A 13,569-nucleotide genomic window follows, 5' to 3' on the forward strand; every position below is an offset into this window, starting at 1 on the left:
TTCTCTTTCTGCCCTAATTTTTGCTCTCCATTACCTTCACTCTCATACTTATTGCCAGTTGTAGTACTGTGTTGCATAGTCCTCTCTCCTCTCTCCCCTCTCCCTCTTCCCCTCCCTCTCTCATTCTCTCTTTCTCTCCCTCTCTCCCTCCCTCTCCCCCTCCCTCCCTTCTTCTCCCCACCCTCATTTTCCAATATTAAAAACAGCTGGGCTGAAACTTTCTTATAGCCAGAAGCAGAAGTTGGCTACAAATTGTATGAAAACAAATGCAATGATTCTCTGGTTCTCATTGGCTCAAGAACATGGGGAAGAATGTGGGAAATAAAGATGGCAGAAAGACACAAATAAACACCAGGACCTTGGCTTTAGCCCTAATGCAAATGACAACAGCCTATGTTTGTTACTAAGAGCTCTCTTTCATGAATCTAAAAAACACGAAGGGAAATTTAAGCCCTACCCCTTTCACATTTTCCAGCTCCTATATCATACTGAAATAAAACTTCCCAGTATTTTGAATCTTTAAATTTTTACTTTAGCCCTCCCCCTCATTGGCCAACATAGGATATCATCATCAGGTAAATCTTGATTTTACTACAATTCATGCCGCTGCTCAATTTAAAACGAAGACACGAGTTACAGAGAATAAATCGAATAACTTTAAGTGCAAAAGCCCTTTAGAAGCTTGGAATCATTCAAAGGCCATTTTTTTACTTCCAGATTTCCTAAAGAGTCTAGATTTCTAGGAAATCTAGGAATTGAAGATTTCACAGATTCTAGGTTTCCAGAAACTCTAGATTCTATGCTTACTTCTAGATTTACTTTTGAATTTGAAGTTTCAGCTTGTGGTATACAGTTTTTAATCTGGTTTTGCTATTACATTGTTTGCATTCTTTCTCCTCCAACATGAAATAGTGCCCTTAGGATGTGAGTTTCTTTTATTTTTCCCAAATGACTGATTTTCTAAAATCTCCCATTTCCCTAGAGTCACTGTTATTCAATTAGATATTTAAGTATGATTAAATATTGTCTCTCAGGTACTGAATTATCAATAGAGCTTGAATACATAATCTTCAACTGTGTATCAAGAGCTAATACCTGAGACAAACAGTGTAACATAGATTGTGGTTTATTCTTAAAAGATGAGTAAGAGGGGCTGGGAAGGTGGCTCAGTAGTAGAGCACTTGCCTTGCATGCATGAGGCCCTGAGTTTGATTCCTCAGCACCACATAAGCAGAAAAAGCCAGAAGTGGCGCTGTGGGTCAAGTGGTAAAGCGCTAGCCTTGAGCTGAAGAGCTGAGGGACAGCGCCCAGGCCCAGCGTTCAGGCACATAAACAAAAAAAATTATTTAAAAAAAGATGAGTAAGATATAGAGGAAGAAGTCACTGTGCACATATCATATTGAAAGACGTGAGAAGAATATAAAATTAAGAGAAGTGAGGGAGGTGGTAGGATGGGAGGAATGGCTGAGAATGTTGAAAGCACTGACATTGACCCAGATGCACTGTATTTATAAATTTCTTTGTTGATAGCAACTCCTCTGCACAACTACTTAAATATAATAAAAAGATAGCATGAGTGGTTACAGATTCATTTTCAGTTTGACTGAAAATCATGATCTTTAAATTCTGCACTTACTCTTCAAACAAAATCTTAATAGACCTTTTGACAGAGAGGAAATTTGTTTGCTTTCAGATTCATACTAGAGTCAGAAGTATAATGATCCCATGATACCCTTAGTAAAAACACAATTTTGATAAACACCACTACGTGGCTTTGAAATTAGTTTTCAAAATGTAACGAAGCATTGAACATGTGCTTAAACTAGTGTAAATCGGCTTCACATAACTTAATTATTTTCATTTCAGATGCAAGTCTGATCAAAAAGTTAATATTTGAGCAAAAAATGAAATGTTAATGCATTTTCTTCGTATGTAGAAAACATAGGTAGACAGAATAGGGTGAGATCAGACAGAAGAGGGTCAATCAAAAGGACTGTTGAAGGCATACGGCTGCATTCCTTAACACAGCTAATTTCAATATTTACTCACGTGTCTATCCTGACAGCAAATGTGACATTACCCCATTGCCAGGACTTACCATCATCCTTCACAAGTCAGTATTGATGGTCTATGATTTTTCTTTATGGGTGCTTTTTAATCCAAATATATCTCCACTTACAAACCTAGTAAGAATTAACAACTGGGGCTGGGAAGGTGGCTCAGTGGTAGAGCGCTTGCCTTGCATGCCTGAGGCCCTGGGTTCGATTCCCCAGCACCACATAAGCAAAAAGAAAAAAAAAAGCCGGAAGTGGCGCTGTGGCTCAAGGAGCGCTAGCCTTGAGCTGAAGAGCTGAGGGACAGCGCCCAGGCCCAGAGTTCAGGCCCCACGACTGGACCCAAAAAAAGAATTAACAACTTACACTGATCACATTCTTTTTTATTTTTTTAATATTTTTTTTCCAGTCCTGAGGCTTGAACTCAGGGCCAGAGTTCTGTTCCTGGGCTTCTTTTGCTCAAGACTAGCTAGCACTCTACCATGTGAGCCACAGCAACACTTCCAGCTTTTTTCTGTTTATGTGGTACTGAGTGATCGAACCCAGGGCTTCATGCATGCTAGGCAAAGCACTCTACCATTTAGCCACATTCCTAGCCCTCAAATTCATTTTCTTATTTAAAATACTGGATACAATTTTGTGCAGTGAGTTGTGCACCCCTGCTATTGCTTTGGAATCTTCCTGCATTGTACCTAAAGTGGACATAGGTTAGAACTGGGGTCACATGATCAGCATGGATTCAGATTCAATATACTGGAGGTGAGTGAAAGATGAGCAGTTTGCAGGATGGCCAGTGATAAAACTAGAAAGGGTTCTTAGACACTAACTTCGATCATGTATTTAACTAATTGAAACTTTTAATTTTAATGTTAAAATTTTTTAAATGTTCTAACTTTTAACATTGTGCAAAATAAAACTATTAGGTGTGTCTACACTTTTTTTTTCCAGTCATGGAGCTTGAACTCTGTTGCTCAAGGCTAGTGCTCTACCACTTTAAGCTGGGGTTTAATTGGAGATAAGCATCTCCTGGGGACTTTCCTTCCTAGCCTGGCTTTGGATCCTCAGAGCTCAGTCTTCTGAGTCGCTTAGAATTACTAACGTGGGCCACCAGTCTATGTGGCAGAAAAACCATAAAACTTAATATTTAAAAATTCTTCAATTATAACAGCTCAATAAAAGAGACTGAAAGATTTAAAAACCAAACTGAACAAATTTGAATCTGATATCATGGTATATTTGCTGACAAAAAAAAAGCCAATAAGCATGTGAATATTTGGGGCTTTTGTTTTGAAAATTATTTTTAAATTAACTTTTAGAAGTAATCTAACAGGATCAGATTAAAAGTTTGTGTTTATGTGTCTGTTTGTGTATGTATGTGTATGCACGCACATGCACAGCGAGAGGATTGTATGACACTTTGAAGTTTGGCAAACATAAAACACAACCATTATACTGATGAAGGGTTGAAAATAATTTACAAAATTAATTTAATAAAATGCCTAGAACAATAACTAAGTTATTAACAAAACAACAGATGAAGCCACCTGCATTTTCATTTAACAATACATTTAAGGCAAATGTTGAATCAATATAAAAAAATATGCAGTATAACTAATATCTGACACAAGATACAACAAAAATTAATATCCACATCAGAGACCTACAGTTCTGACAATAAGTCTTCTGAAAAATTTTTGTGATTGCCCAGTCATGTTACAAAAAGGTCAAGATGGCTACCTAAGGTATCAGTCAGAACGTCAGACTACTTCTTAAAACAGAAAACTACATCTCTCCTTACCATGCCAGGTAAAATTATTTAATGTATTCATTTTGACAAAAGGCTCATTTTTAATTCCAAACTATAGGATTTTTTGACTGTTTAGTACTAATTCTGGTTCTTAAAGATAACTACAGTTGACATTCTAATCCTAATGCTTTTCCTAAAAGGAATGTTTATTCTGAAAGCATTGACTGTATCTCACCCTGTAATTGACTTTAGATGGAAAAGTTTTATTATTTGGAAAAAATCTACCATTTATGTATATCAAGGTGTCTACTACATTTTGTAAAACAAACACAAATTTTGCACTCGGCAAGCTGGGTTTCTACATCTAATTTTACACTGTTCTTCTGGAATGTTCCACACATCTCTGTGCCTCACTTCCTGGACTGCAAAATGAGACCCTTGACCCCCAGTCTTCAAAGGGTAAGATGAAGTTTAAAAAGAGCTACTGCGCATGTCTGCCCCAGGCCCCCTAGCAGGTCCCAGAGATTCCTAGGGGAATGCCTGTATCTTGTCTCTCTCTTCTTTCCCTGGCATATCATGGTCAACTGGAGATTAGTGGGGGGAAAAAAGAATAGAAGTTACTGGAATAAATCAGCTCCACTAAAAGGTCCATGTGCATTGCAGGCAACAGTTACACATTTCCAAAGTGACATTCGAGGAGATAGAAACACTGCTTTAAAAAAAAATGTTATTTACACTTTACAATTCATGTGAAGGAAATGATTTCTCAGAGCAACAACAACAACCAAAAAGATTAAGAGCAAATCAGCTATGTCTGCATACAGTTTAATTTTGTAAAATAAAAATAAAAATAAAAATAAAATAAAGAAATTGACCTAATTTTATCAAATACTGAAGGTTCATGGACAGGTAAGAGAAATACAGCTACTTCAGTATCCATCTACATGAACATTCAAAAATACCAAAATATAGATTCTCTAAGGGAAAGATCATTTCTTCAGTAGGATGGAGAAGAATTACAAGTTGCTATTATTTGTCCATGAGACCTAAAAAAGGTGCTATTTCAAACAGGAGTCTAGTAGGACTTGGCACATAAATTCACACTTCTCGCCCATCCCCCCAAAAACTTTCCACTTTCTAGTGCTTCACTCACCCGTACACATATACAAACATTAATATTAAAAACACACATGGCTGCCAAGCAGGAAACTCATTCTAAAGTTCCATTTTTCTACAACAAACACAGGTCACCATATTTACATCCACCATCTGTCACAGAAGTTGGTTTTGCCCATAGAACTGACAGTTAGGTCCAACACTTCCAAATGTGTCTTTAGAGGATTGTTTGATTGTGAGCAAGCATCTAAGGCATCGAAGTAACCCCCTCCCCACCCTCAGAGAGGACCAATGCTGTACTTGAAATGATATTCTCTTGATCAATTTAGCACATCTTCAGTCTTCAAATGCTACAGGCCGGGACGAACATAGAGAGACATTCGTAGTCTACAGGTGGTTGGCTCAAAGGTCAAAAACTTGTTTTTTAAAGATGTGTATGGAATAGCACCATGTGAATTCTTCCAGAAACGAATCCCCCTTCCCATCATTGCATTAAAAAAAAAAATCTGAATTCCAGGAAGAGGAGACATAGCAAAGAAAAGAGAAAGAAATCTTTTAATTTCTCACAAAGCCCGCTTCTACTTCAACTTTTTTTTAAAATACACTAAATTCTATGACAATATCAACAATAATAACTACACCAATCACAGACCAGCCACACAGAAAAGACAATAGCAGCAGCAACGGCAGTCACTTAATAGGAACCACACAGGCAGTTCATTTAGGAGAATCCTGTGCACCCCTTGCGGGCATTTTCTTAGAAGGTTTATAAGACATCCCCGGCATCCTGGATTTGGTGAGGGAAAAAAAAAAAAGGTGGCACTTCCACAGAGAGAAGTTTACCAGGGTATTTTTTTTCCAGTAATTAAATAAGTGATGTTGAGAGTGTTAAGTAACCGCATTCACAGACACCAGGGACAGGTCAGGGGCATCCACGTGTGAGGGCGTGGTCATTATCATTTCTGTTTTGAAGAGTTAAGCTGGCCTGCAAGTGAAAAGGATGAAGCTGAAATATTCCAGTTTCCAAACATCCAACACACACACACACACACACACACACACACACACACACACACACACACACACATGCACGCACGCACGCTCACACACATTCTTAAAGTACAAACCACCTTTAAAACACTCCTACATCACACCCACTTCTAGGCATCTGGTTTCCACTGGATCTGAGATACAAAGTCAAAGCAAGTATGCTAAGACAAAGAAGAGAGTTTTCCAGTTTTAGACTTGCAAAATGGCTGTGGATCCCCCAAATCTTGATAAAGAATCATAGAACATTCCACAGGGTCCCGACCCCTGAACTGATCTGTTAGTGTTGTGAAGCATCTGTTTCAAGCTGTAAGAAAAGGCTAGATGTCTCCTGGTAGCATGTGAGGCTCTTCATCACACATGGAGTTCAAATACCCTTCTTGTAATGCTGATCAAGATTAACTGAAAGTGTCTCTTTTAGTACAGAGATAATTCTAGTCTTAGAGTTTTCTGTTTTTTGTTGTTCAAATTCATTATATAAAACAGTTGTGCTCATATCATCAGTTTAGAAAAATATGTCTTCTCTTCATTTGAACATTTGTTTATCTTCAAACAGAGGTGCCGGTGTTATTTTTTGGTATGCATGGTTTCTGGATATTTTATGCTTTTGTATCTTATGTAAAATCCTTTTTTATTGATGGTGTCATCGGTGTGAAAGTGAATTAAAACTGTATCCCCAACTGAATAGATTTCTTCTGGTGGCTAAAAGGGAAACAAAGTAAAGAAGCAATGAAAATGGGTCACATTTCTTCCATGTTATGCATGTTTAATAATATTTTCTTTGGTATATAAAACAACCTGGAACACTTATTTATGACTGACTTCTGCTTTTTATAGATGATGAAACAAGATCTTCAGAAAGACCAAGTCAGAACTATGCTGAGCTTTGCTTACAAGTTCTAAGCACCCTTCTAGAATTTGGAATGCTTTCCTCGAACATTTAAGACCAACTGTCTTGATTTACAAATACTAAATTGAAGTTCAGAAAGGATAAAGAGGTGGTAAATCTGATTCTGAAGTCAGTCTGATATAGAGCCTCTTCGAGTACCTCAATCTTCGAGTATTTCTTATTTTAATAACCTAGCTATTTAAAAGCCATTTTATTTTTTCAGGTGTTACTTAGGCTGGAATTCAACAATGTCATGGAGACAGCAGATACCAGTTTTCCAAGACAAAATCTTGGAGCTACTATTTTACAATAAACTATGAGTTCAGAAGACTCATCTAGATTAATACAACGCATCCCAGGAACAAGGTATTGAGAAAACCTTAAAGTGTTCTCTTCTTATTTCTCACCTGACGTCCCTTGACCTGCCTACAGCACCCCATAAATGTACATACAACCCCATGCAATGGAACAAGTGTCTGTATATTGGCTAGGCGCGCGCGCGCGCGCGCGCGCGCACACACACACACACACACACACACACACACAGAGTGACCTTGACTCCCACCCAAATCTGTTTGTTGAGAAGGGAATTTAATTTTGAATGGTATGCCTATTCTTTTTCTTTGATTTCATGTTTTAACTTAGGAGAGTTAAAGGACATTGAAAAGAGTGTTTGCTTAGATATACTGACTATAGAGCACTAAGAATTTACAAATACATTACAAATACAAAGGCAGAACGTGGTAAGTATGCTGAATGCAAATGCTAACTTTAAGTCATCTGCTAATTTATACCGTCACATAAATTTCCATTAGAAGCAGAAAAGCAAGAAGGGTAGAAGAGACGTATAACCTCTCATCAGGCTAGTAATAATACCCAGTTGTAATTGTTACGCATACCAATCACAAATTAATAGGCATTTAAAAGTGGTATCTAAGTGTCCTGTAACTAATGTATTTACCCCTGATCCACAAAATCGACCAAGCTCCACAGCTGTTGAATCAACACCGTCGAAGAGTTCAACATAGTCATATCCACAATCGGCTTCTTCTTCTACTTCAAAAGTCTGAAAAGATAACTCAAGCCGAGAGCCTTGTTCTGATACCAGCAGCCATTCACAGTCAAGCTGTCCTGGGTAATTGTTGTCACCAAATTGCGCATGGGAGTACAGATCTTTGGGTTTAGGTTCTGCTTTCAATCGGCCACCACACTCTACCCAGGAAAGAAAAACAAAATGAGTACATTCAGTGAGTTTCCACAGGTCCAATTTCAACGTCTAAACGCTCTGTGACCTCAGTTTCTCCTTTTAGCCTCAGATAGGGCAGTAGAGAATCAGAGAGTGCCACAGATGTTGGCACAGGCTCCAGATCCAGCCTTCCTAGGTTGGAAAGTCAGCGCTTGCGTCCACGAGCCCTGTGATCTGGGTAAACAAAGTCATTGCACTGATCCACTGTCCTCCCCAGAGAAAGAGACAGGTGATAATAATGGCACCAATATTAGTGGGTTTTTAGAATGTATTGACCAACATCACCCCAGGGGTGTGCACATACAAGGCAAGTGTTCTGCTGCTGAGCTACACCAGCCCTGCACAACCTTACTTGTAAAACAAAGACAATACACAGTATCTCCATCATAGGGTGTCGATGGATAGGAAATGGATTACTGCATAAACATTTCATTATAGCAAAAACCCAGAAAATACTGATGCTGCCATTGTTATTATCATTTGCCTATGAGATTTAAATGTCACCAAGTATTAACTGAAAAGCCAGACAGAATTCAGTAGCACTTTCAGATACTTAATCTGCCCTCGGAAAAGAAACCTTATATTTAACTTTCAAACATCTGTCAAAAAGTTAGGTGATTTTGGCTCGACAATCCAGGAAGAAAGGAAGAGGATAAGGAGTTTGCAGAGCAGATACTTGGGTTTGTGTTCCCACTTTACAGAAACAAAGTAGGGAAATCAATGCCAAGACCCGGAAGGTACAGCTCCTCATCAGCTTGGGGGAAAAATGTCAAAGGAAGAATACAAAAATCAGTGAGAAAATGAGGTATGTGAACATGTAAGAAAAGGAATTCCACCATATTTACAAATCTGAAAATCACTGAAAGGAGTTGTTTTTCCTTCTGTTTTTTTTTATTTGTAAAAACTTGCTTACTTTTAGAAACAAATGGTTTAAACTACACTTATGAATGATTAAAACACGCCTCAAGAAGTTCACTGTGCATCTATTGGTTTCAAGGGATTCCTGACCAAAAAAAGAAATCAGAAAATAATAATCTGGCCATGAGAGAAAAAATGAGAATATCTTAAAGATGAACATTTCATTGTTATTTACACAAGAAGGATGGTTTTAATAGGCCCTGGAAGAATTATTACATAACATGAACAGAGTTCTTTGAGTGAGAATCCCACGACTATTTAAGCTCTGGGTCATCATAGCTTTCAACATATTCCTTTAAGAGATGATTTTCAAAGAGAGTAAACATGTTTTCAACAAATATGCCAATGAATTTGCCAAGCTTGGAAAAAAGAAAAGATGGCATTTGCAATATCAGCAATAGTGTTGTTAAATCAGTGGTTCAAAAGTACTTTACAAACTTCCAGAGAATTTTCTATTTGACTATGGGGAACAGAAAAAAAAAAAAAAGAAGGTAAGGCAGGAGTATATCTTCATGTTATCTGGAAAGGCATGTTTGCTTGTGTCCTGTAAATATTCAATTCCATAACAGCTCCTGTAATTTAGCCTACAAATGTGGACATTCTAATTGATTTTGACCAAAATACTTTCTTTTCTAAGAAACATTAATATATTATTGAATTTTAAATGCCATTGAAAAATAATAGGATACTATTTACTAGTTTAAAAAAAACAAAAAACCTGTTCTGTCAGACAATGCCACCTTTTAAAAATTACTCTCTCCCTGGGCGCCAGTGGCTCACACCTGTAATCCTAACTACTCAGGAGGCTGAGATCTGAGAATCATGATTCAAAGCCAGCAGGGGCAGGAAAGTTCGTAAGATTCCTAGCTCCAATAAACTACTCAGAAAACTGGAAGTGGTGCTATGGCTCAAGCGGTAGAGTGCTGGCCTTCAGCTGAAGAGCTGAGGGACTGCGCCCAAGCCCAGAGTTCAAGCCCCATTACCGACCAAAAAAAAAAAATTATTCTCTCCCTATCTTGCCCTTCAAGGGCTGCAGCCATATCTTCTAAGAGAAGACTCAATGTACGCTTAGCGGACAAAGCTTTTTCTCTCAATTAGTTGACTTCAACCTGGGACGATGAATTTGTTTCTTTATTAAAATAAATTCAAAGTTAATATGGACCAAATATCAGACAAAGAAACAGTTCTTGCACTATAAAGTGAAAATAAAATTGAGAAATGAAATAGTTAAAAATCTAGGTTCTTCAGAGTGAAACAAAAAGGAAACAAAAATAATGTTTAGGAAATCATAACAAAAATAATTGCTTTAAAATAATATGTGCGAAACCAAGACAGAGTTCATCCAGAGCTATACTCAAACTGCATACACCAACTATGCCACTAGGTGGTAGTGGAAGCTAAATGATTTCAGCAAGTATCTATAATTTTTAAAAATCCCTTATTTTAAGGAACATACTATTAAATTAGCTCCAAATTGTAAACAAGTGTATTATGTGTGTGTTATATATATATAATATAAAATGTTTCTCTAAATTAAACTATCTATTAAAGATTAGCTGCAACTTCTAAAATTTGAATTGGAGATTAGGCCTAGAAGAAAAAAAAAAAAGATTATGTTTCATAGCAAATTACCGAAAATGCCGAAGGCATGATTCAGTAGTAAAGCACCTGCCAAGAAAGTGGAAGGCTCCAAATGCAAGTCCCAATACTTAAAAGGAGGAGGAAAAAGAGTAGAAGGTGAAGAAGAGGAGAAGAGAAAGAAGAGAAGATGACAGAGGAGGATGCAGAGGAAAGGAAGAAGTGGAGGAGAAGGGGAAGAGGAAAGAGAAGAGCAAGGAGTTGGAGAAGAAGAACGAAGAAGCAGAGAAGGAGGAGGAGTTCCAGCATCTCATGCTTGTAATGCTAGTTTCTTGGAAGGCTGAAAGCAGAAGGATCAGCACATGAGGCCAATCTAGGCAAATGTTCACGATCACAAAGGAGAACTAGAGATATGCTTAAGTGGTAGAGTATGAAGCTACCAAGCATGAGGCCCTGAGTTCAAATCCACTACCTCAATTACTCTGTTTATAAAATACATGAGAGGAAAAGCTAATGAATCCTATAGCTTATTGTATAAAATGTAAGTTTCCAATACCTAGGTATAGATTCCTGTCTACTAAAGTTAACAACGGAGATATGTCTACTTCACCATATCGCATGGATCACAAATCATATTCAAACTCAGTTCCAGTTTTGCAAAGCTATTCAGGTAGCAGCATGCTCAGTAGTTCTGAAAATATCTCAAAATGTCTGTCAGTGAGTTTCTTGGAGCTTCATTTATGATCCAGTTACTGGACCTAGAACACACACTCTCCAGAAAAGAAACCTGGAGCTTCGTCAGAGGAGAGGAGCTACCTGTGGAGTGGGTGGCTTGAAAGCCCTTTCTCTGAACGGAGGCATCAGAAATGAACCGAACAAACATTTGATTTCCTGTTGCCACAACGGGGTCTGGGATCTTGTTGCCACACAGGCGTCCAAGAATCGGTGACTTTTCAGTTTGTCCATCAAATACTTCTAAGTGATCATAGGCACATTCTTGATGCTGCTCTATCTCAAACTCACTGAAGACCTATTTTAAAGAAAAAGGGGAAACAAATAGTAAATCACAATAACCAGTATGCATTAGAGTCATTAGTTGTTATAATCATTATAAGTAAGAAGGAATGTTCACTTCATCAGACAAAAAAAAAAACACCACTGAATGGTACAAAAAGAAAATTTTAAAAGACAAAACACAAAGAATCTCACTGGAAATAGCACACATTGTAGAGAAACACATTGAACATAAAGACTTTAGCAGACAGCATTTATTCTAAAGCACAGCCTATAAACCATCTGACCATAGAAGGAGTTCATGTTATTAAACGTAATCCTGAAATACAGTGCTAGCGTAGAATAAACTAAACACGACACATGGGATATAGAAGACCCTAAATGAATGTCTGGATGTCTGAGTAAGTCATATCAATTCATTTATCAAAGCATCAATTTCAAGAATATGACCAATTAATTGCACATATGAAAATGAATGCTGTAGCTATGACCAATCAAATCTTCTGAATTTCTGCCACTCATGAAGGCTGCCCATGCATAGCCTGTTACCCTGGACAGTCTTAGTATTAGTTTGCAACCAATGAGAAACTACCATAAGAAATCTGGATCAATTCCTCCCATCCTTTTTTATTAGCTTCTGAATTATTAGAGTAGAATTTCAAGAGTATAAAACCTTGCTTTAAGAAAGAAAAACACATTGTCTGAAAACCATTCCAGTTCTCATCATTATCTGTTTTGACTGTGACATGAATACAAACTTTGGTTTTGATTATGTGTAAATACAAGATGCACGGGCAGGGGAAATATTATGTAAGGGTAATAATATATAAGGCTAAAATTCTTTCTCATATATCCTATAAGCAATGACTGAAAATGGATCTAAATTTACAGACCCAATGTATTGAGACCATTCATGGAACCACTGAAAAACTAGGTGAAAGACATCAATAAATGACTACATCACTCTTTAATGAAATCTGAGATTCTGGAAGTAAATAATAACATCTGTTTAACAGAACAAAACAGTACTATACCAAGTGACATTGAGCTGGTATGTTTCTGGCAGGTTGTTAGGTCAACTGAAAAGATTGGGTACTCTTTTTCTAGAAATCAGCCTGACCTATAGCTCCAAGCCACATAATCAGTCAGCACAAATGCTGAGATCTTGTAAGTCAAAGAAAGTCTACAGCAAAAAAAAAAGTGTTATAGGAGCCCTTGGGAAACTGGAATAGCTTAAAAAATGTTTCTGGAGTTCACAAGACAAGGGATTATACACAATTTGCTGCTGTTGCACATGCTGACCCATGAGTCTTCCTATCTAAATGATACAGAATGTGCAATTTTGTAGCCACCAGGAACCCAAAGCCACAGGCGAGTCTCCCAGAGCCATTTGTATTTTCAAAAATCCTGCAGATTCGTAGTGGGAGCAGAAGAGTCAGCAAGACTGAATATTTGAAAACTCCAAAAAAACTGATTTCTTTTTTAAAAATCCCACTGCCTTTTATGGCTTAAATATTTTTCTTAAGCATTTCCAGTAAAACTTGATCCATTGAAAGTGGTATGGAGGTTCCTCAAAAGACTCCACATAGAGCTCCCCTATGAACCAGCAATCCCACTTTTGGGCATTTACCCAAATGATCACAAACAAGACCACACTAAAGCTACCAGCACAACTATGTTTATTGCAGCATTATTTACCATAGCTAAGATATGGAACCAACCCAGATGCCCCTCAGTAGATGAATGGATCAAGAAAATATATACACAATGGAATTCTATGCCTCCATCAGAAAGAATGACATTGCCCCATTTGTTAGGAAATGGAAAGACTTGGAAAAAATATATATTAAGTGAAATAAGCCAGGCCCAAAGAAACATAGGTCCCATGGTTTCCCTTACTTGCAATAACTAGTATATGTCTGAGACAAGCAGAAACGGCCAGATAAGTTGATGTTAGGGA

General features: G+C 37.5%; 1 protein-coding gene across 2 annotated transcripts in view; it reads right to left on the reverse strand.

Annotated features, from left to right (window-relative positions):
- Positions 1–3,565: 3,565 nt before the first annotated feature.
- The window catches only part of Tll1 (tolloid like 1), a 147,455-nt gene continuing 137,451 nt past the window's right edge, over positions 3,566–13,569 (reverse strand). For both annotated transcript variants that reach the window (XM_070016520.1, XM_070016521.1), the window contains exons 19-21: positions 11,412–11,625; positions 7,815–8,065; positions 3,566–6,666 (exon numbers count right to left, since the gene is read on the reverse strand). In XM_070016520.1, coding sequence (XP_069872621.1) covers positions 6,532–6,666; positions 7,815–8,065; positions 11,412–11,625 — 600 coding nt within the window. In that variant the 3' untranslated portion in view covers positions 3,566–6,531. The remainder of the gene's footprint in view (positions 6,667–7,814; positions 8,066–11,411; positions 11,626–13,569) is intronic.

Source organism: Dipodomys merriami, unplaced genomic scaffold (assembly GCF_024711535.1).
Source record: "Dipodomys merriami isolate MVZ:Mamm:240054 unplaced genomic scaffold, mDipMer1.0.p SCAF_12, whole genome shotgun sequence".
NCBI classification, from domain to species: Eukaryota; Metazoa; Chordata; class Mammalia; order Rodentia; family Heteromyidae; genus Dipodomys; species Dipodomys merriami.